The following is a 22,054-nucleotide window of genomic DNA, read 5'->3' on the forward strand; positions in this document are numbered from 1 at the left end:
AAAGTTAAAAAAAAATATTGCTGAATTGTAGAAATGAAAATCATGTATTTATTGTGCTTCCTTTAGAGGAAGGATTGTACATAACACAGTGAAACTAGTTAGTGGTTTATATACTGTAGTAGAAACAAATGAAGAAGGCACTAAGATTGAAAACTGTTAGAGCTTTTTTATTATTTTCTTGAAGAAGTAGAGTTTGGCCCTAGCCAGGTAAGCTCAATTGGTTAGAGCATCATCCGATACTCCAAGGTTGCAGGTTCAATCCCCATTCAGAGAACATACAAGAATCAGCCAATGAATGCATAAATAAGTGGAACAACAAATCATTGTTTAAAATAAAAAGAAAAAAAAAAGAAATAGACTTCACGTAAAAAATAGGAACAATACCCTTACATTTTTTTCTTTTATTTAACTGAGCATGGTAAATTATTTTGCTTTATAAACATAGTTTTGAAAAGTCTATTTAAGTGACTATATAGTAGTGAGGATGATTGACACTGGTCCTTCCCACCTCTAGTAATAGTGACATTATAATTGATTCGTATAATATCTATTTGGGCAGATTTCATTATAAAATTTGAGCCTGTGTTGTGTATTCCTCCTATGTATTTCTTTTTACACTCTAGCTTACTCATTTAAAATTGATGATAATTTGTTTTACTGGTCATAGTTTTTAACATTTATGTTTATGTAGTGAAATATGCAGTTAGGATGACTGTGTCTCACTAAAATGTGTTCTGTTTTGTAGCATTTTAGACAGAACAATTAGAACAACTATGGAACAGCACCTTTTTGATCTGCAGAGCAGCATAGATCAGGATCTTAATTTACAACAGCAAAGTCTGGTGTGTAATAATGAAGCAGGAAGTATTAATTGTGATGGGGAAGGATCTAATAACCAGTAAGAAACTTTAAAAAACATTTTACTGCTATTATGAGTTATAAAATTGTTTTGTTATCTTTAAAAAACTTTATTTTTATTTAGATAATGGGGTCTCATCTTAGAGATTTCTGGAACTTTGTGTGAGAAGTGACTTTGTATGTATTTGTATGTAAATTATCTATACTAGTATATATAAAAACCTAAGCGATTGTTATGATGGAATGACCGATTGCTATGACATGCACTGACCACCAGGGGTAAGATGCTCAAAGCAGGAGCTGCCCCCAGCCCGCAGGCCCTGATTGCTGGACGGGGCCTGCTGCACGACCTCCTGGTTTTTCCCCTCAAGCCAGTAGGCTCTGATTGCCCGATCAGGGCTGGGCCCCGGGCTGCGACAGGGAACTGGGGGTGGGTGGTGGTGACCAACCTCCTGTGGCGCCTGGGCGGGGGGCTGCGACCTCTCACCAGCTACTTGGGGGTGGAGGTGACAGGGACGGAGGTGTGGTGAGAATGCGGGGTGTCTGCCGAGCTCGCTCTCACTCCCCCGCTACCCTCCCCCAGGATGCCAGGGCTCATGCACCGGGGAAGCCTTTGCTCAGGTGCTGGTCACCTGCGTGTAGCCCGCCCCGCACCCATGCAGCCTCTTCTGGGTGAGCCGGGCCACAGCTGCTAGGACCACAGCTGCCCGGACCACGGGCTCCCCGTGGGTTTGTGCAGGAGCTGATCTGCGAGGCTGGGTGGGAGAGAGTGCACTGCCCGCCTGGCTTCCGTGCGGCGCCGCTGGGCGGCCCAGAGGCCCACACTGCACCCCAGCCCGTGGTGTCCAACCATGCTCACTGCATCTCTGCGTGGGGACTCGGGTGCTGTGATTCAGGAGGAGGGAGTGCTTGGGGGTCCAGGTGCTGCCCAGGGCCCAGAGGTTAGCTGGGACCTGCCCTTCCACGCCAGATGCTCACGCTTGGATCGCCAACCAGGCCTAGGGACCGCATGTGTGCACGAATTTTGTGCACCAGGTCTCTAGTATTATATATACGTATGTACATAGAAAAATCTCTGAAATTGTTTATTAAGTCCAACACAGCCAGGTTTTCCTCCCAGAACATCAGATAAAGTAGTTAGCTTACCTTTATAGACTGTTATATGAAAAATACTTTTAAAAGTTAGACTTCTGTGCAACAGGGTCACACCAGGAGCAACAAGCAGAGATCTAGACAGATAGGTTACAGGGACAGGAGAATATCACTCCTGGTACATGTGATCATTGAATGACATGGTGAGCAGAATCATCTTTTCCTGTTTAAATTGTTATCCCCTGCCACTAGCCTCCTTTCTCCCTACATGGTTTTTTTGTTTTGTTTTGTTTTGCTTTTTCCTTAAGAGTAGCCATTGATAGTTGAATTTACATAAGTTTAAAGTACCTCTGTGTACTGTGTTATGTGATGTAACTCCGTTCTTTAATATGACTTGTTACCTTTAAATGAATGAATGTCCATCAATTCACTCTCTCTTTATCCTGTCAAGTTTCATTAAATGCACTGTTTATTTTTGTCTCTCCATGGGATGTTGTAAGGAATCTACCTTGGTTGGCGGCTGCCCAGCTGCCCAGGGCTGGCCCGAGGTGCAGGCAAGCCTTGGATGGTGGCTGCCCAGCCTCCCAGGGCCAGCCCAAAGTGCAGACAAACCTCGGATGGCAGCTGCCCAGCTGCCCAGGGCTGCCCGAGGTTCAGGTAACCAGGGCTGGCTGAGGCTTGCACTGTTGGCAGTGGCAACAGCAGAGGTGTGATGGGCGTTGCCTTCCCCTGATCACTGGGTTGCCTCTCGCCATTGAGGGCTCCCGGACTGTGAGAAGGGGCAGGCTGGGCTGAGGGACCCCCCCGCCAGTGCATGAATTTTCATGTACTGGGCCTCTAGTATTGTATAACTGCAGGTGTGTCATGTAGCTTGCATGAATGGCATCACCAGCCTGTGCAGCTCTAAGCAATGGTCCTGGTTTGTCTCCTTTTAAGGCATGATTAGAACTGATAGAACTGCCCTAGCCATTTGGGTTGAGTGGATAGAGCGTTGGCTTGCAGACTAAAGGGTCCTGGGTTCGATTCCAGGAAAGGGTATGGTAAAGGTTGCAGGCTTTTCTCTGGCCTGGGCCCTGCCCGGGGCTTGTGCAGGAGGCAACCAATCGATGTGTTTCTCTCTGTCTTACTTTCTCTCTTCCAGACTAAAAATCAATGGAAAAATATTCTCTGGTGAGGATTAAGGAAAAAAAACAAAAAAATTGATAGGACTGGATCTATAGGGAGTATTTGGGCTGAATATGAAGGGAAAAAGCAGTATTTAAAAGTTGTAAAAAGTGGGAAAATGTTTCAAAAGATGTAATATAAGCAGGTTCCTTAGAGTTTGCTCTTAGCTTGGCTAGAGATGTTGAAAACCTATGCCCATGCTTAGACAATATTCTTATTTCTACAACTGGGGACAGTATTCTTATTTTTACCACTCATGTTCTCTCAGTAGTGGTATGTCTTTGTAAACAAAAACCTGCAGAGTTTTGTATATTCTAAATTATGTAAGATGGGAAATCTGCAGTAGGAAGCTATTCCTATTGTATTTGATAAAGTGTTGGACACTATGGTGACTAGTGCTAGATTTGTATTTTATTATTTTTATTTTTAAAAAATATATCTATTGATTTCAGAGAGGAAGGGAGAGGCGGGGGGAGAGAGAGAGGGAGAGAGAGAGGGAGAGAGAGAGAGAGAAAGAAAGAAAAAGAAAGAAAGAAAGAAAGAAAGGAAGAAAGAAAGAAATGTCAATGATGAGAATCATTGATTGGCTGCCTCCAGCATATCCCCTACTGGGGATCAAGCCCGCAACCTGGGCATATGCCCTTGGCTGGAATCAAACCTGGGACCCTTCAATCTGCAGGCCGATGCTCTATCCACTGAGCTAAACTGGCTAGGGCTAAATTTGTATTTTAATTAAACAAATAGGTCATTATTATATTGAGAGTGGATATTTTTAAGGAAAATTGTTATTTTAGTACATAAATGCATTTTAAAGCCATTCATCTTTTTTTTTTTTTTTAATCCTCATCTGAGGACATTTTCATTGATTTTTAGAGAGAGGGGAAAGGAGGTAGAGAGAAAGGGAGAGAAACATTGATTCATTGCTTCTGGGCCTGGGGATAGGACCTGCAACCTAGGTATGTGCCCTGACCAGGAATTGAATCTGTGACCTTTTGGTGCATGAAACAACGCTCCTACCAAATGAGCCACACCTGCCAGGGCACCATTCATTTTTCAAAAGGGTTAACAAGGTAGATTCCTTACAACATCCCATGGAGAGACAAAAATAAACTTAGTGCATTTAATGAAACTTGGTAGGATAAAGAGAGAGTGGATTTTTATGAAAAGGGTGTATTTTCTTTAATAAGTAAAAGTTTCAGATCATTGTTTATTTTAAAGACATTACATATTCAACATTTGACCTGATCTGATTTTTTAATCGTCATTTCTAGGGTTGATATTACTGATGATATTATTAATGCCAGTGAAAGAAGCAGAGACTGCTCAGAACCTGTGGCCAGCACTAATTTAGACAATGAAGTTATGCAGCAAGATTTTGTATTTGATGATGAAGAAAATAACCAGGTAAGAAATGCAAAGGCTTAAAAAAAATCTGTTAGGTGTGCTAAACATATAATTCTGATTGTTTTATGTATTCCTTTGACAGCAGAAGCCATAGTTCACTATCTTTTCTAACACACGTATATATCTTGATTCAAGAAACACACATTTTCTTAGTAGTGGTCAGGAACCATTATTGGGTAGAGAAGTAGGTATAAAATGCCTTATTTTAAATTGGAGGCCTGGTGCACAAAATTTGTGCATTGGGAGGGGGGTTGTCCCCTCATCCCAGCCTGGCCCCTCTTCAATCCGGGACCCCTTGACGGATGTCCCTGGGATCAGGCCTAAACCGGCAGTCAGATATCCCTCTCACAATCCTGGACCGCTGGCTCCTAATTGCTTGCCTGCCTGCCTGGTCGCTCCTAACTGCCCCCTGCTGCTGGCCAGGTTGCCCCCAACTGCCCCCTCCCTGCTGGCCTTGTCACCCCTTACTGCCTCCCCTGCTGGCCTGGTTGCCCCCAACTGCCCCCCCCCCCAGCCTAGTTGCCCCCAAATGCCCTCCCCCCCCCCCCCCCAGCCTGGTCGCCCCTCATGACCTCCCTGCTGGCCTGGTTGCCCCACACAGCCTGCTTGTTCAGTCATTTGCTCGTCCCTCACTAACCCCCCTGCCAGCCTGGTCATAGACAGCCATTTTGTGAGGGCGTGAGGGTTAATTTGTATATTACCTCTTTATTATATAGGATATTTTCTGGAAAGACAAATTATGACGTTAGTTGAGGTGGTTGGTAGTATTGTCCTTAAATTTTGTTCTTTTAAAAGGTTTTATTTCCCAGGTTTTTTTTATGAAGGGCCTTTTTGTAATAGAAAACCCATGAATATAATTTTAAAAATAAATTATTTTCACTGTCACAATTGCTAGTAGTAGCTTTGTTTTTAACATAATCTCAATAAATGTACAAAGCAGCATCTTTCTAAGACATGTTTCAAAGCTTACTTTTTGGTGGTGTTAATCCTTACCCGAGGATAAGGATTTTTAAAGAGAGTGGAAGGGAGGGGAGAGACAGAGAGAGAAACATCCATGTGAGAAAGACATATTGATTGGTTGCCTCCTACATGAGACCCGACCAGGGCTGAGATACATGCCCTTTGACTGGAATTGAACCCAGAACCCTTCAGCCCATGGGCTGACGCTCTGTCCACTGAGCCAAACTGGCTAGGCTCAAAGTTTAGCTTTGATAACACTTTTTAAGATAATATACTTAATTGATAAGGAAGTTTTCTTCAGCATGTTTTCATTCTAAACCAAGCATGTTAAACTCATGGCCCAGCCAATATAACAGTATGGAAGAAACACTTTAATAAAAATTTTGTAACTTAATTTTTACAATATCCTGTTATACATAATTATTAATAACGAACTACATGTTTGCTAATGACTGATTACTATAATTGTGTTGCATTTATTTCCCTTACGTGCCTTATGCGCAGGCACACCATTTCTCTCCACTAATACTAGCAGCGAATATTTTAGCAGCTGAATGCCACATCATTAGTCTTGGACTGACTTGTTTGGTGTGCACAACAGCAAATATTTCGCTTTTGGAGAACAAGAAAAATAGGTTTATTTGTGTTACACTTGTTCATTTGTGCAGTTATTCAGTGTCTGGTAAGTTAATGTTCAAGAAAAAAATAATTTTTATTAAAATTTTCTGTTATTTTATGTTAACAATTACTCATTTTATTTCAGCCCTTTGTATCCAGCATGTCTCTATCAAAATAAACCTATGTTTCTATGAAAATTGAAGCTTTTGTTTTTTTTGTGGCCCACATAAACTTAAACCTGTTTATTTGGCCTGTGTTAGCCTTTGAGTTTGACATGCTTGTTCTAAACCATAAACCAAAGTAGGTATAATAAATTTCGAGTCAGGCAATTGAGATTTGTATTCTGACTTCACCTCTTCATAGCACTGTGACTTTAATAAGTCACCTAAATTCTCTGAGCTTCTTTTTTTTCTTTTCTATAGATAAGTGTGTGTGTGTGGGGGGTAATACCAATGTTAGAGAATTATTTTAAATATGGAAAGAAGTAAAAGTATAAAATTACGTTATAAATTGGAAAACATTTCACAGAATTTAAGCTGCTGCTGTTACTACTGACTGGACTTGTATATTGCTTGTGTATTAATGCTGTTTACTCTGGTATATTAGATTAATTCCTTATCCTCTATTCATGGTTTTTGCTTCTGAGGTTGTCTTCTTACCCTTTCCTGGACTATTAATCTCTGCCTGCCTCCTGGATCATTTCCATTAAGATATTTATATTATTATTTCTCTCATGTGTAGTATGAAAAAAACACACCCTCTTTTCACCTTTATCCCAGTCTAGTGACAACCCTTTTTTCCTCCTCCTTTTTGATAATCCTCACCTGAGGATATATTTTCCATTGATTTTTTTTTTTTAATAGATTTTATTGATTTTTCACAGAGAGGAAGGGAGAGAGATAAAGAGCCAGAAACATCGATCAGCCGCCTCCTGCACATCTCCTACTGGGGATGTGCCCGCAACCCAGCTACATGCCCTTGACCGGAATCGAACCTGGGACCTTTCAGTCCACAGGCCGACTGAGCCAAACCGGTTTCGGCAGATTTTTTTTTTTTTTTTTAGAGAGTTTTGGGAAGGAGGGAAGGAGCAAGAGAGAGAGAGAGAGAGAGAGAGAGAGAGAGAGAGAGAGAGAGGGAGAGAGAGAGAGACACATGTATGTGAGACACATTGATTGGTTGTCTCCCACATGTATCCTAACTAGGGATTGAACCTGCAACCCAGGTAGGTGCCCTTGACTGGGAGTCGAACTGGTGACCCTTTGGTGCACGGACCGGTACTCTAACCATTGAGCACACCAGCCAGGGCTCTACAGATTTTAAGATACAATTTTTACATATTTGTCTTTTGAAAAAGCGATATATTCAGATAGTAAAAAATTTAGTTACAAAAGGATATATAGAAAAGTCACCTCCCTATTCCCATCTACCCATTTTAATTTCTCCTCCATCATACTGACATAAAATAAAACTATTAAAAAAAATCCAAACTGTCCTATCCAAATAAATGCTGCAGTGAATAGCCTCAGAATTAACCATTTCACCTTGTACAAGCTTATCTTAGGATAAATTTATAGAAGAAGAATTTTGGGTCATAAAATATAAGCATTTGTAATATTACTATATATTGCCAAATGGCCCTCCATTTAACCAATTTGCACTATCAATTAACAATGCATAGAAGTACCTATTTCATGGTGCCTTCACCAATAGCAGATTTTTAAAAAATCTTTATTGTTGAAAGTATTACATAGGTCTTCCTTTTTTCCCCATAAACTTCTTCCAGCAGATTTTTTAAATTACAGCCTATTATGGGAAACTTGAACATTGTAATTTTCATTAACATTTCTTTTTAATTATTTTTATTTATCGATTTTAGAGAGAGGAAGGTAGAGCTAGGATTTAATTTGGTTCTTTGAGAAAACACCAGGTCTCATTTTAAATATTTGGTCTGGGTAATAGTTATTTCATGTACCCAGAAATCTTCATATTTAAGAATGAAGCAACTATATTCTAGAGCAGGGGTAGGGAATCTTTTTTCTGCCAAGGGCCATTTGGATATTTATAACATCATTTGAGGGCCATATAAAATTATCAATTTAAAAATTAGCCTGCTATATTTGGTCAAAAATTTAATTAACTCACCCTTACTGTCTTGGCAGGGCCACATCAAATGATCTCATGTTTTAGAAAATGAAGGTTGCTGAAGTCTATTTCTAGACCAGTGCTTCTCACACTGTGTATCTCAGGACCTCTTTATATTCTTAAACTAGAGGCCCGGTGCATGGATTAGTGTACCGGTGGGGTCCCTTGGCCTGGCCTGCGGGGATTAGGCCAAAACCGGCTTTCCAACATTCCCTGAGGGATCCTGGATGCGAGAGGGCACAGGCCACGCCAAGGGACCCCACTGGCCTCTAGTATGCATATAAGATCTTTGGTTAATCTCTTCCTGCCCTCCCCCCTCCTCTCTCTGAGATTCATCAGTCTGTTCCATGTTTCCATGCCTGTGGTTTCTGCTCCTGCGTTGTGTCTGCCCCCCTGGTGGTCAGTGTGTGTCATAGCTACCGGCCGTCCAGTCACTTAGGCTTTTATCTATATAGACTAGGGGCCCAGTGCACAAATTTGTGCACCTTGAAGGGAACTGTGGGCCGCGAGGCTGTGGTGGGCACAGGGGCGGGTCTCAGCCCATACTCTGTGTCCCCGCCCACTCCCTCACAGCAGGCCCCTGATTGCCCCTCAGGAGCAGGGGGAGGTGGAGAAGCCCTCAGGGATGATCGGGGCCAGCAGCCGCTGCTTGCACCCGCTGATGGCACTGAGTGATCAGGACCGGTGCTGGGTGCCAGCTGTGGGTGCAATTGGGGTCGGCGCCGGCAGTGGGTGTGAGCAGTAGCTCTGGCTCCGGAAGCTGGTGTGAGAGGCGGCTGCCGGTCCTGATCGCCCCTTAGGAGCAGGGGGAGGTGGAGAAGCCCTGAGGGGCAATCAGGGCCAGCAGCCACTGCTCACACCCACTGACGGTGCTGAGGGATTGGTGCCGGCAGCAGCTGTGAGTGGTGGCTCTGGCGCCGGCAGTGGGTACAAGTGAGGCCAGTGCCAGCAGCAGGTGCTAGCACCAGGCGGGACTGTGGTGTGCGGGAGCAAAGAATTTTCAGTAGGCTGCCCTGCCAGAGGCTTGCCCTGGTGACAGTGACGGGCGCGGTGCCCCACCACCATCTGACTGGTCTGGCGCCCCTGCTCACCTGCTCCACCATCCCGCCATGGCTGACGCCTGCCATGTTCCACCCGCGCCCCCTGGTGGTGAGTGCATGTCGCAGCAACCAGTTGTTCCGCCGTTCGGTCTATTTGCATATCAGGGTTTTATAGATATAGATGTTATTGAGGATCCTTGCCCTGGACTGTTTGCTCAATGGTTAGAGTGTTGACCTGAGGACCGAAGGGTCGAGGGCTTGATTCCTGGTCAAGGGCATGTACCTAGGTTGCAGGTTCGATCCCTGCCCTAGGTTGGGGTGTGTGTGGGAGGCAACCAATTGATGTGTCTCTCTCACATTGATGTCGTTTCACCCCTCCCCCCTCCATTCTCTAATTATCAATGGAAAAAATATCCTCTGGTAAGGATTAACAGCAACATAGGTATATTTATCAGTTTTACTATATTAGAAATTAAAACATAATTTTTATATTAGAATATAAAAATGTTTCTTAACTCAAATAAAACAATAATACACTCATTCAAGGTAACATAAATAAGGTTGCTTTTTTTTCTTAATAAAAAGCGGCTATTTAAAATTTTTTTATTTTGAGGAGTGTCATGGTTGTTGCTATAGATTCTTTTGTATGAAGTGTATGAAGACAGTTTAGCCTTACAGAGATAAGTAGATGGAAAAGGGAGAAGTATTTTAATAGCTCTTTCAGATAATTATGGACTATTTTTCATATTAAACAAAATTGGGTCAGTTTCTTAGCCAGTTAGAGAAAGACAAATATCACATTATCTCACTCATTTATGGGATACAATGAACAACATAAACTGATGAACAAAAACAGATCCAGAGACAGAGAATCATCGAGCAGAACGTCAAACCTCAGAGGGAAAGTAGGGGAGGGTGGGGGTAAGGGGTAGAGATCAACCAAAGGACTTGTATGCATGCATATAAGCCTAACGAATGGACACAGACAACAGGGGGGTGAGGGCATGAGTGGGGGGGGTAATGAGGGGATAAGGACACATATGTAATACGTTAATCAATAAATTTAAAAAAAAACAAATGAAAAAGAATCTTGACTTGAACCCTTTGTTTATTTCAGAGGTAGTGATAAACACTAAGAAGTTTACATAATTTGTAGTAATGCACAGGACGTGTGTTAGACTTGGTAGGTATTTATTATGGGGAGTAATAGGAATGGGATGGTGTCACTAAGCCCATTAAGAAATAGAGGACTGTTCTTATGTGTTTTGAGATTCACAGTTGTTATTTCAAATAAAAGGATCTGGTGAACTACATGACCTCTCTGTCATCTGCTAAGAAGTTACCAACTTCTATGTTTGTGACTCAGGAGAAGCAGAGTTTGCAAGTGGGACACAAAACCATCTTTTTTAGAGGAGAGAATTATAAGGAAGGAAAAAGAATGTGATAGTGGTAGTAGTACCTATTACATGATAAGGTAGTGAGCTAAAGAGGGGCATTTGACTAACTTGTGATCTACTTCTCTAATTAAGATTGGAAACTTCCTCTCATATATAAGTATTAGGAGTTCCATTAATACAGTAGTGGTATTCTTTTTATCAGTCTGTAGGTATACTGTTAGAGCCATGTGGTGACCATGGTGATAGTGAAGATGGCTGTCTTGAGAGGTAAGCATTTTCTCTTATTGTTGCTAATTAATGAATCATTTTGAGATTTGGAGTTCTTAAATTTGTGGGTGGAATTTTTCGATGACTCTTTTGTAGCATATATTTTAGATAATCTAAAGAACCAAGCTTCTTATTTTAATGGTAAGCATAAAGCTGATTAAATTCAAAGGGGTGTAGGTTCTGACAGTTACAACTTGGAAAACATTCAGAGGGATGAACACAGCCACCTTAGAGACACTTAAAACTTTCAGTTGATTTGTAGAACAATTAGGAATTTATTGATACTCTGAATATACCTTTCAGTGTATAGTCTTGGAACTATGCATGACTAACTGAAAGATTGTAGTATATTTGCTTCAACAAATATGTATAGGATGTTATTGTTCCTCCTTGGTATGTCCCAGGACTGTCTCTTTATAACAAAAATTAAATTTATTGAGATAACATCATTAATATATAAGATTCAGGTGTACAACATTATATAATTCGATATCTGTATACCGATATTTGGCCCACTTTACCTAATTTGCTCTCCCCCACCCTCCTTCCCCTCTGGTAGCCACTGTTCTGTTGTGTCTACCTATGAGTTTGTTTTAGCTCATTTTGTTAGTTTGTTTGAATTATATTTTTTAGGGGGTCTTTTTCCTCTGACTTACTTCACTTTGCATAACCATCTCATGCAGTTGATGCTTGTTTCCCTCCTTATTTACCAGCAGTAATAGGAAGGGGATTCCTTGCAGCAGTGAATATTTAAGCCATATGTAATCTCCATATATAATGGAGACTCTAATACTCAATAGATAGAGTCTCTTTGAACAGAAAGAAGTTTTCTAAAATGTTTTAAGTCACCATGTAGGTTTTAGATTTTGTTACCCTTTTTGTGATTCTATAAGATGTTGCTAAGAAGTGTATTGTAACTTTCTTAGGAAAGATAATTGATATTCTGAAAACAAATCAGTAATAAAGTTGCAGACTGGATTGTAAATACTGAGAAATTCCAAATAGCATTATTAATTTGGTGATAGCCTGTTGGCAAGGATAAACTTGAGTTAATGCCATTGTCTCTTTTAATTGTGAGTAGGAAACCTGTTCCCTGAGGGTAAGTAAATTCTTTGGAGCCATGTCTCTGGAGTGTCCCCATACTCTGAAGGTCCACAGATTTCCTGCTTACAGCAGTTCCTTGTGCTTCCTTTCAGGAGGCAGGAATGATCCTCTTCCAGCCCAGGGAGTATTGGAGCTATGGGCTGAAGATATAAGATTAACAGCATTGACAGGCATCCCCAGAATGATGACATCTGGATTTGGTAGAACAATAAGGATCCATTTAGTGAGGACTCAATCTTTTTGGAAAAAGCTCTTTCCTCTTCAACTTGTGTATAGGTTAGCAAACTTGTTTTAGATCCAAAGAGTTTCTTGGTTAGGTGGATTTTACATTTTGTATGTTTAACACACATGTTTCTCGAATTTAGTCTGTTAGGGTACAATTTAGCTTATCCCACCACTTGTTCCCATTCTAAGCAAAGGAAGGCCTTTGAGTTTGCCAGGGAATTTAGTTGTTTACATGTTCAGCAAGAATAAGGTAATTAATTAGGTATATGAGGAGATGACTTGCCCTATTTAGATCAAGACCTATTTTCTGAGTGCATACCCTGTTATGCGGGGTAGAAGTAGCACCTGTGCATATCATTGTAAATTGGCACAGTGTCTTTGGGGAGAAGAAGTTTCCCTCAGTAACTATATTTTTTACCTACTATGATACTAGATGCTCTGTTTACTGGTTATATGGGCAGAGATCATTTGTGATAGTTTGCTATTACACTTGTTCTAAATAGGGGTGGGTTTTTGTGGGGAAGTACGAGGTGAATTGAAATAAAATTTCCTATTTACATGTTATCATGATATTTTTAGGAAGGAGAGGTTTAGAAGTTTTGATTGTGATAGAACACAATCAGATTTAAGATATAGGTCATAACTATACCTTTCTAAAATCATCTTTAAAAGAAAAATATATCCTAGAGTGAGGGACTATAGAGCTGTTTGGTTAAAACTAATATTTATTTGACAAAATCTTTTGTATTATACATTCAGTTCTTTTGGTTTCTATTTATTTTGGATTTTCTTTTTTTTTAATCCTCACCAGAGGACATGCTTAGAGAGAGGAAGGCAGAGAGAGAGAAACATTGATTGGTTGGTTGCCTTCCACATGTGCTCCATATGGGAATCAAACCCCCAGCCCAGGCATGTGCCCTGAATGGCAGCTCTTTGGTGCACAAAATGACACTCAACCAACTAAGCCACTCTGGCCGGGCTTATTTTTCTTTTAAGGTTAAAAAAAAATTTTGGGGGGTGTGTGTGGTTGTATGGGAAGGTGGTGAGTGTTACTTAATTTTTCTAACCTGAAGTGATTCTGTGGATCTTTTCAGTAGTGTGTGATTTTCAGATATAGGGCTCCAAAGAATGGGAATGTGTCTAGTTGTCATTCTTCTGTCACATTATAAATGCTAACTCTATGGGGAAGAGATGAATCTAGGTAAGAAATATGCAATGATAGTAAACTATTTATTCTTAAAAGACTAATTTTATTTGTATTTTTAGGAAAGAATATTTGTCATTTGACAGTGATAAATTGTCGCACTTAATTCTGGTAAGAATTCTTTTTCTTTTATGGTTCTTAGAAATTTGACTAGGCTTAAGCTACTAATTATTATATCTGGCTTTTAACTTTTGAGTTGTATAGATTTCAAGGGGGTTTAAAATATACTTTTACCAAATGTTTTACAGTTAAAGTAGCACTTAACTATGTTACTTTTGGTTACAAGAAACTTAGTTATGAAAATACTTTCCTGAATTTGGGGTCCAAACATTGTTTCCTAATAAGACATATAAAACTGCAAATTTATATTTGAAAGTATTGTGGATGGTGGGAGTGGGGCAACTTATTGTATAGGCACAGTAAACTAATGAAGACTGCACTGGATATATGCTGGTTGTCTGTCAGCTGGGTATGAAAAGCTTCCTAGATGTGAAATGTATTCTTTATTTTAAAATACAGGACTCTTGTACCAAGATATGTGATTTGAATGCCAACACTGAATCAGAAGTGCCAGGAGATCAAAGTGGTGTTCAAGGAGAAGCAGCATGTGTCCAAATTCCACATTTAGATCTGAAGAATATTTCTGATGGTGATAAATGGGAAGGTAATTTTACTCACACGAATTATTTTCCTGATAATGTTCTTTGTAAATGAAATTTTCCAAGCAGTTATGAGATTACTGGCCTTTTTCTGGATAATCTTATTGATTTTTATTTTCTGTTCTCTTTTTCATGTAAGAAGAGTGAATGTTTTTACTCAAATGCATTAATGAAATTATGGGGCAACGATCTATTATGAACTAGGCGATCTTATCTGATCCATTAGATTTGAAGATAAATGTTAAAACAGAGTAAAAAATATAACACTCAGGATAGGCTTTTGTTAATTGTTAAACTAGATAATATTGACCAGTCTTTAAAAGTCTAGTATCTTGAGGTCTTGGGGATCTCACCATATTAAAGAGGGGGCTTATACATAGCTGCCTGTTCTTTATGATCATTAAAAAAAAGATCTTCAGGGGCATTTCTGTGCAAATACTGTACCATTTCCCTGTTAGGTTTGGTTATGAAGTTTGGAGCCAGGCCCTAGCAATTTTTATAAAGGAGAGAAGTTAGAACTTAAATTTAAAAAACAAGACATCTGGGTACTTGGATTTCATTATATATGAGTTTTTTTTTTTTTATCAAAAAAAGCAAAAACTAAATAAATATTGAATTCCATTGATTGATTTGCATGTTTATGGGAATATATGCTAATATTTGCATTTTACTTTGACATTCATGAAAAAATAAGATGGTTAATAGGGTAGATAAATGTTATAAAGCATGTATTGTCAAATGTTAATGGTGGAATCTAGGTAATTGATACGGGTGTTCATTGTAAAATTCTTTAAACTTGACTGTATATTTGTAAACTTTCAAATAAAATGTTGGGGTGGGAAGAGCTAGCAAGCAACAAATTTGGATCATACACCTCCCTTGATAAAAAGAATTGAGACAACTCAGGAATCTTAAGTAAAGTTACATATTTGCTCACTTGGATGAAGATCCCTTGGATATCTCACCTTTGGCAAGTTAGCTAATAACATACAGTGGCAATAACGAGAAATTGCAATGCCAATACCAATCCTTTTGCCGCCTCAAGTCAACTCACCTGATCACATTTGGAGTGTTTTATGTATTTATTTTTAAGATATAGCCAATTTTTAAAGTCCCAACCAAGCCATTGTCTGTGCCAACTTTTACTGCTGTCTCCCATTCCCCCTCTATTTTTTTGTTTAGATGTTTTGTATGCCCCCCTCCCCCTAGTGGCATATTATGTGTCTTAACTTAGATTGATACACAGATAAGGAAGTTGTCTTTCATTTGCTATATTCTGGGTTATTCAGGATGTTTAGAATTTATGAAAATGTTCCCCAGAGTTAGGGGACATGTTGGCATCCTGGTGGCAGTGAAAATCACATGTCCCTCTTAGTTATTTATTCTGGCATAGTCACTGAAAAGGAATGATGGTCAATAGAGCATCCCTCAAGCCACAGTAGGAAAGGAATCTCTGAAAGATGAGGCTGGGATTCTGACAAGGGACTTAGGCTTCTTCCTCATGGAGAATGCAGCCCTTTACAGTCAAATGCTGAAGGTCCTCATCTTAAGTATTAAGCATAAAAGAGCAATTATTTTTCATCATCTGAGGAAATAGGACATTGTCTAGCTTCAGCTTTCTAGGGATTTCCCAAAGAGAACCTAATGCTGGGCTCTTTTTTGTTTCTGTGTCAGAATCCACCCCTTAACAGCTGGTGTTATGGAAGGGAGGTAACATATTGACTACCGATCCCTGATTTTCAGTGCCCAAAGTGCCCTGTTACCCACCTGGCTCAATAGCCTTGACAAGTCCATGTAGTTCTCCTTCTGGCACTTCCAGGATAGGGTCAGTGATTTTTTAGACATCTGAGTGAACTTCTCATTCATGAACCCTGTATGTACTTGGAAGAGTGACCATTAGCACACCATGTTGTTTCTTCCAACTTTGCCAGTAACACAAAGATTGATTTTCTGTAAAGTTAGGATATCCTATATAATAAAAGCCTAATATGCTAAGTGTCTGGTCAGCTGGTCAGCCGTTCAACCAATCAAAGTGTAATATGCTAATGATATGCTAAGGCCACTCAACTGCTCCCTATGATGTGCACTGACCACCAGGGGGAAGATGCTCTGATCCGTAGGTTAGCTTGCTGCTGGGGTGCAGCCGAGCGAGACAGGCTGGACACACCCTGGAGCCCTCCTATGGTCCTTCCCTGGCTGGCCAACCTCCCGTGTCCCTCCCCGGCCCCAATTGTGCACCGGTGAGGTCCCTCAGCCTGGCCTGCGCCCTCTCGCAATCCGGGACCCCTTGGGGGATGTCAGAGAGCCAGTTTCAGTCCCGTCCTGCAGGCCAGGTCGAGGGACCCCACTGGTACATGAATTCGTGCACCAGGCCTCTAGTTCTAAATGTCTTTGTTAAGAGGCTGAATTACTTTAGACCCTAGATACCTTAGAATCAGAGACAAACCTTGTTGAGTGTAACTCTTAATAGAGAAGTGGGGTGACTCCAGATAGAGGTCCACATCTTCCTGTGTGTGAGTTTTCTTTTTTGTATTGTTCCAAGTATAGTCAGTAGAATGCAGTTAGCAAACAGGTAGCACATAGCTACTACTGGTATGCATTTGTAGCAGCTGTTCAAAAGGTCTTGGCTTTTAATGGAAGTGGATAACATTTTTCCTTCAGATTCTTTCCTGCTAACTCTTGAATGGAAAACAGCAATCAAAGAACAATCAAAGGGAGAATTTTTTTGTGTCAAATCAATTATACTGAAAAGCTTCAAACCGTACCTGGTTAAGAGTTTCCATTTCTTTAGTTTTATGTTTGAGGTTTAATAAACAGTACTCTGATTTTTTTGCCTTGCTTGCAGAAATGGAAATGTATGCTTGTGTTTGTTTTTAAAGTTTGGTCAGTAATTTCTTTGGATAAAGTTTTTGAGTGGAATGCCTAACTGGTTTTAGGGTAATATTTTTGGTATCTTTGGCTTGTGTTAGTTATGTGTATGGTTTGTTCTGACTGTGCTGTATGTTCACTTTAGTATTTTTTGCCATTTTTTCCCATTTTATTAGCATCATGCCCTATCACTTTCCCCCTCATTGATTTCAAAACAATGCATCTGCAGAGAGATGGGGAGGGTAAGTATGGTTCACCATAGTTTAGTTTTTATGCCTTTTTATGGTTCACTTTGTTTGCCTTTTTTATTAGCCCTTCTCCTGCTGTCCCCATATGGTTGGAAAACTGATCTGGGTTAAAAATGGTACCCAGAAAAAATTGTTTCTGTTATTTCTATCTTTTCTTAAAATAGGAGATTTCTTGTAAAATGTTTGCCAGTTACTTATATGCTGGGAAGCAGGTACAAGGGGTTGCTTTGAAAATCACTTTATTGCTGGGTTTCTTATGGAAAGGCACGCTTTGTACCTTTTTAGTGATCAGGTTGATCTTGGCTTTAAAAACTAACAGAATATGTTTTTATTACCCTGGAAAAACTATAATGCTTTAAACTGCTAATGCTTAAAATTAGAAACTAAATTACTAAAGTAACAATTCTTAGCTATTGAGTGCAGAAAAAGAAAACGTCATTCTTGATTTTTGACACTGTCAAGCCATCTTTGCATCCCCAAATACTTTAAAACTCATTTTTGTTATCGTTAATAACCATAGCGTAAAAGTTTTAAATTGTAGTTTTAAATAAAGTTAATGTGTAGATAGAAAAGTGAAAAGTGTCTCCCCTTCCCCACAGACTCCAGTAATACTTGAAAGTTAATTTTATATTTGGAGTATATTTATGGATTGTGTATTTATCTCTGTGTTTATATGTAATTAAGCCTTATATATGCAAAGATATTAAATATGTCCTTGTGCTTTTATTTGAAAACATACAGGGTAACCAATAAAATAAATGTGCTTAAGAAAGATGTGCTATTAAATTATGTCTTGATAATACTGTTGGGTGTTTAATTATTAAAATATATATTGTGCATCAGAATCCTGTAACAGAAAATAACCACCACAGTTTAATGTTAGAGGCTAGGAGGTGCTATTAGGTGAGTTAGCTACTCATTTGGAAGTATTAGAATTCATTTGGAGCCAGAGAACTCCATTTGGTGAGTGTTCTGCATAGCTTGGGGAATAGCTTCCATTTCTTTTTTTAATATATTTTATTGATTTTTTACAGAGAGGAAGGGAGAGGAGGGATAGAGAGTTAGAAACATTGATGAGAGAGAAACATTGATCAGCTGCCTCCTGCACACCCCCTACTGGGGATGTGCCCGCAACCCAGGTACATGCCCTTGACCGGAATCGAACCTGGGACCCTTCAGTCTGCAGGCCAACGCTCTATCCACTGAGCCAAACCAGTTAGGGCTAGCTTCCACTTCTTAACATAGCCACTTTACAGTGAGGGACAATTTATTCACCTGGCAGCATTTGGCTAAGTTAAATTCCTGCCTAAGGACTTTTGAGTGTTTCTAAATGAAGACTTTGCCATACTTGAAAAATAACATTTTTGTAATTTTAAAGAGCTTGACAGTGTCCTTTCTTACTTTGGGACTGGGTTCAGAAATTTAAAGTATTAACTCCTTCTATGAAAATAGAACTCTAGACTTAAAAATGAAACTCAGGCAATTTTAAACTATAGTAGGCTTTATGAAGATCCTAATATTCCTTGTTTTTAATATCATAAATATTTATGAATCACCACATAATGATCTGATTCAAAAGACATATAGCTGATGTGTGACTTCTTTTCCATGTGGAACCCAGAGACCCATGGTACTATTCTTTGTGTTTGTTTTACAGAGCCATTTCCTGCTTTTAAGTCTTGGCAGGAAGACTCTGAGTCCGGGGAAGCTCAACTCTCTCCACAAGCTGGAAGAATGAATCATCACCCCCTGGAAGAGGACTGTCCTCCAGTATTATCACACCGTAGTTTAGATTTTGGGCAAAGCCAGCGTTTCTTACATGATCCAGAGACATTGACTTCCTCATCTAAAGCACTGTCTTTTGCTAGGTATATGATTTTTATGTACTTATGAGGAGTGATTCCTATTATGTACCCAGGTCCTTTGAAACTCAGGCAATGAAGTTCAAAGCTTTCTCCCATATATCATGAAGCACATTTTTGTAACTTAATTTTTTGGATCCCTAAATTCTGGGTTCATTGGGGAATACTGTTTGGGATTTGTTCTCTAATAGAAATTTTCTCATGGTGTATTTATTCATTTAATCACTTATGATTGGATTACAGATCTCTGGAAGGGAAGCAGCAAGTGGAGCTTGTCAAAATTTTGAATTAAATCGATTCTTAATGTCAAAATCTTTCCTGTGCAGTTTAAACACAAAGAGAGCTCTGAGCTGCCTAGATATCTTTGTTTTTGCCTTTGTCCAAACAACTTTTGAATGATTTCAAATTGTTTTAGTCAGTGCTTGTATTAGCTAATTTTATGGCCTGTAACACTATAGCATAAGTTTCTTTTTCTGTCTTTTAGTATTAGGGATATACTTCTTGGTAATAGTATCATGTTATATAAGGGCAATAAGAGATACGGTGTTAACTTAAAAATTTAACACATAGTGTTTGCCTCTTGTTTTAATTCAGGATTCGAAGATCATCCTTTAGTTCAAAAGATGAAAAAAGAGAAGACAGAACACCATATCAGTTGGTTAAGAAACTTCAGAAAAAAATCAGACAATTTGAAGAACAGTTTGAAAGGGAAAGAAATAGCAAGGTAAGTTTGTAACATTTCCAGATAGCTCTATTGGAACTGGGAGAATGTATTTGGAGAGCATTAGTCCATCTCTTCCTGGAAAAGAGAATCTGAGATGCCCAGACATCATGCAGATCTGAAATTATATAGATCCTTAGTCTCCTGGTTTTCATGCCAGCTATTTCCATTGGAAAAACAGCTTGTAGAGTTTCATATTTTTATTGATTTCAGAGAAGAAGGGACGGGGAGAGAGAGAGAAACATCAGTGATGAGATAATTATTGATCGGCTTCCTCCTGCATGTCCCACACTGGGGATTAAGCCCACAACCCAGGCATATGCCCTGCCCAAGGAATAAAACTGTGACCTCCTGGTACATAGGTCGACCCTCAACCACTGAGCCATGCCAGCCGGGCTATCGAATTTTTAAAGTAAATACATCAGCAGTTCTCAACCTGTGGGTTGTGACCCCTTTGGGGGTCAAACGACCCTTTCACAGGGATCGCCTAAGACCATCAGAAAACACATATATAATTAATATTGTTTTTGTGATTAATCACTATGCTTTAATTATGTTCAATTTGTAACAATGAAAATACATCCTGCATATCAGATATTTACATTACGATTTATAACAGTAGCACAATTACAGTTATGAAGTAGCAACGAAAATAATTTTATGGTTGGGGGTCACCATAACATGAGGAACTGTATTAAAGGGTCACGGCATTAGGAAGGTTGAGAACCACTGTTTTACATTGACAAATGACATTAATATTACTTGTGTTCTCCCTCCAAAACCACAAGTACCAAGGGTAGGAGGTGGAGAAAGAGAGAGTTTAATAAATTTAATAATTTAATAATCAGAACGTGAAGTGGAAAGAAGACCCATATTCAAATCTGGCTCCTGCCAGTTGCTAAATACTGCTCTGAGAGCTTTCATATCTACTTAAAATAAGGTAAGTTGGAAATGAAATCTCTGCTGTGGAAACTATAAAATATTACTTAGGCATAAGTTAATGTAACTATTTTTTACCACAGAAGTGTCAGTGATTCTGTTTCTTTATTTTCCAGCCTTCTTACAGTGATATTGCAGCTAACCCAAAGGTATTAAAATGGATGACAGAGCTTACCAAACTGCGGAAGCAAATTAAAGGTACAAAATGTGCCACTTTTGTAATATATTTTCATTTTAAAAATATTCTTTATAATGTGTATGAGAATTATAGTTATAATTTTGATAATTTTAAATCTTGGACACTGTTCACCAAAGTAGAAGTTTTCTTATTAGTTATGGTCAGTTGTGGCACTATTACAGTTCTTCCAAATGTCTTCCTGTGTTTTGATTAGTAGTGTTCTTTGGAAAGGTGCCCTTGATTGTATATTCATAGGTGATATTATAAAGTTTATCTGAAATAGATCTCAAATATTAAGCAGTTTTGGTGTTTGGTATTTCATCTTAGACTAAGAATATCTAATCATAATAAACTGTTTTTACTACAAAAACTAAATAATAAGCCTTCTTGAATCCAAAACTAGGTGTTGTGTTACTGTTAATCCAGAACAGCAATTGCTAAGATATAATTACTTTGTATGTTTAGTGAGCATGTTTTTAAAATTTTTTTTTCATTTATTCATTTTAGAGAGGGGAGAAGAAGTGGGGAGAGAGAGAGACAGAGACATTGATTTGTTGTTCCACTTGTTAATACTTAAAAAATTTTTCTGTACACAGTCGGGTTTATAATCTGGACTATCATGTTTTAGTGTATTCATTTGAATTCAACCAAATTTTTAGTATCTTTAGGTATAAAGTACTTGTACTTGTAGACATGAGGTTATAGCAGTGAACAAGATAGTGTCCCTATTGTCATTGAGTTTACATTTTTGTCGTTCTCATATCTCTTCTTTAGAATTGTTTCCTACAACTCTGTTAAGCATTTCCTTGTTTAATGCCAATTTCCAACCATATTGACATTAAACAAGAAAAATTGGTTTCCAAGTAATTTTTAAATTTTTTTCCACTCTTGTTGTCCTATAGTCCATTCTCTTCATAGCAGCCAGAGTTATCTTTTCAAGAACTGTTACTAATCTTGTCCAAAGCCCTTCATTAGGCTTCCTTTCCTACTTAGAATAAAGTCCAGATTTCTTGCCGTGGATTTCAAAGCCTTGCATACTCTGCCCTTAGCTCATTTTGTCACTTTCTTTTCTCATTTTCTGTTCCTTACACATGGCACATTTTA

General features: G+C 39.1%; 1 protein-coding gene across 5 annotated transcripts in view; it reads left to right on the forward strand.

The window, feature by feature from the left end:
• Positions 1 to 22,054, forward strand: part of FAM13B (family with sequence similarity 13 member B) — a 65,438-nt gene that overhangs the window by 28,910 nt on the left and 14,474 nt on the right. For 2 of the 5 annotated variants that reach the window (XM_070414932.1, XM_070414933.1), the window contains exons 9-17: positions 746 to 898; positions 4,386 to 4,518; positions 10,878 to 10,942; positions 13,538 to 13,586; positions 13,995 to 14,139; positions 17,179 to 17,244; positions 18,908 to 19,118; positions 19,707 to 19,836; positions 20,889 to 20,970. In XM_070414932.1, the coding sequence (XP_070271033.1) occupies positions 746 to 898; positions 4,386 to 4,518; positions 10,878 to 10,942; positions 13,538 to 13,586; positions 13,995 to 14,139; positions 17,179 to 17,244; positions 18,908 to 19,118; positions 19,707 to 19,836; positions 20,889 to 20,970 (1,034 nt within the window). The remainder of the gene's footprint in view (positions 1 to 745; positions 899 to 4,385; positions 4,519 to 10,877; positions 10,943 to 13,537; positions 13,587 to 13,994; positions 14,140 to 17,178; positions 17,245 to 18,907; positions 19,119 to 19,706; positions 19,837 to 20,888; positions 20,971 to 22,054) is intronic. The other 3 variants (XM_070414935.1, XM_070414934.1, XM_070414936.1) reach the window with 3 other exon arrangements.

Source organism: Myotis yumanensis, unplaced genomic scaffold (genome assembly GCF_028538775.1).
Source record: "Myotis yumanensis isolate MYYU_CA2020_CCGP unplaced genomic scaffold, mMyoYum1.0.hap1 SCAF_5, whole genome shotgun sequence".
NCBI classification, from domain to species: Eukaryota; Metazoa; Chordata; class Mammalia; order Chiroptera; family Vespertilionidae; genus Myotis; species Myotis yumanensis.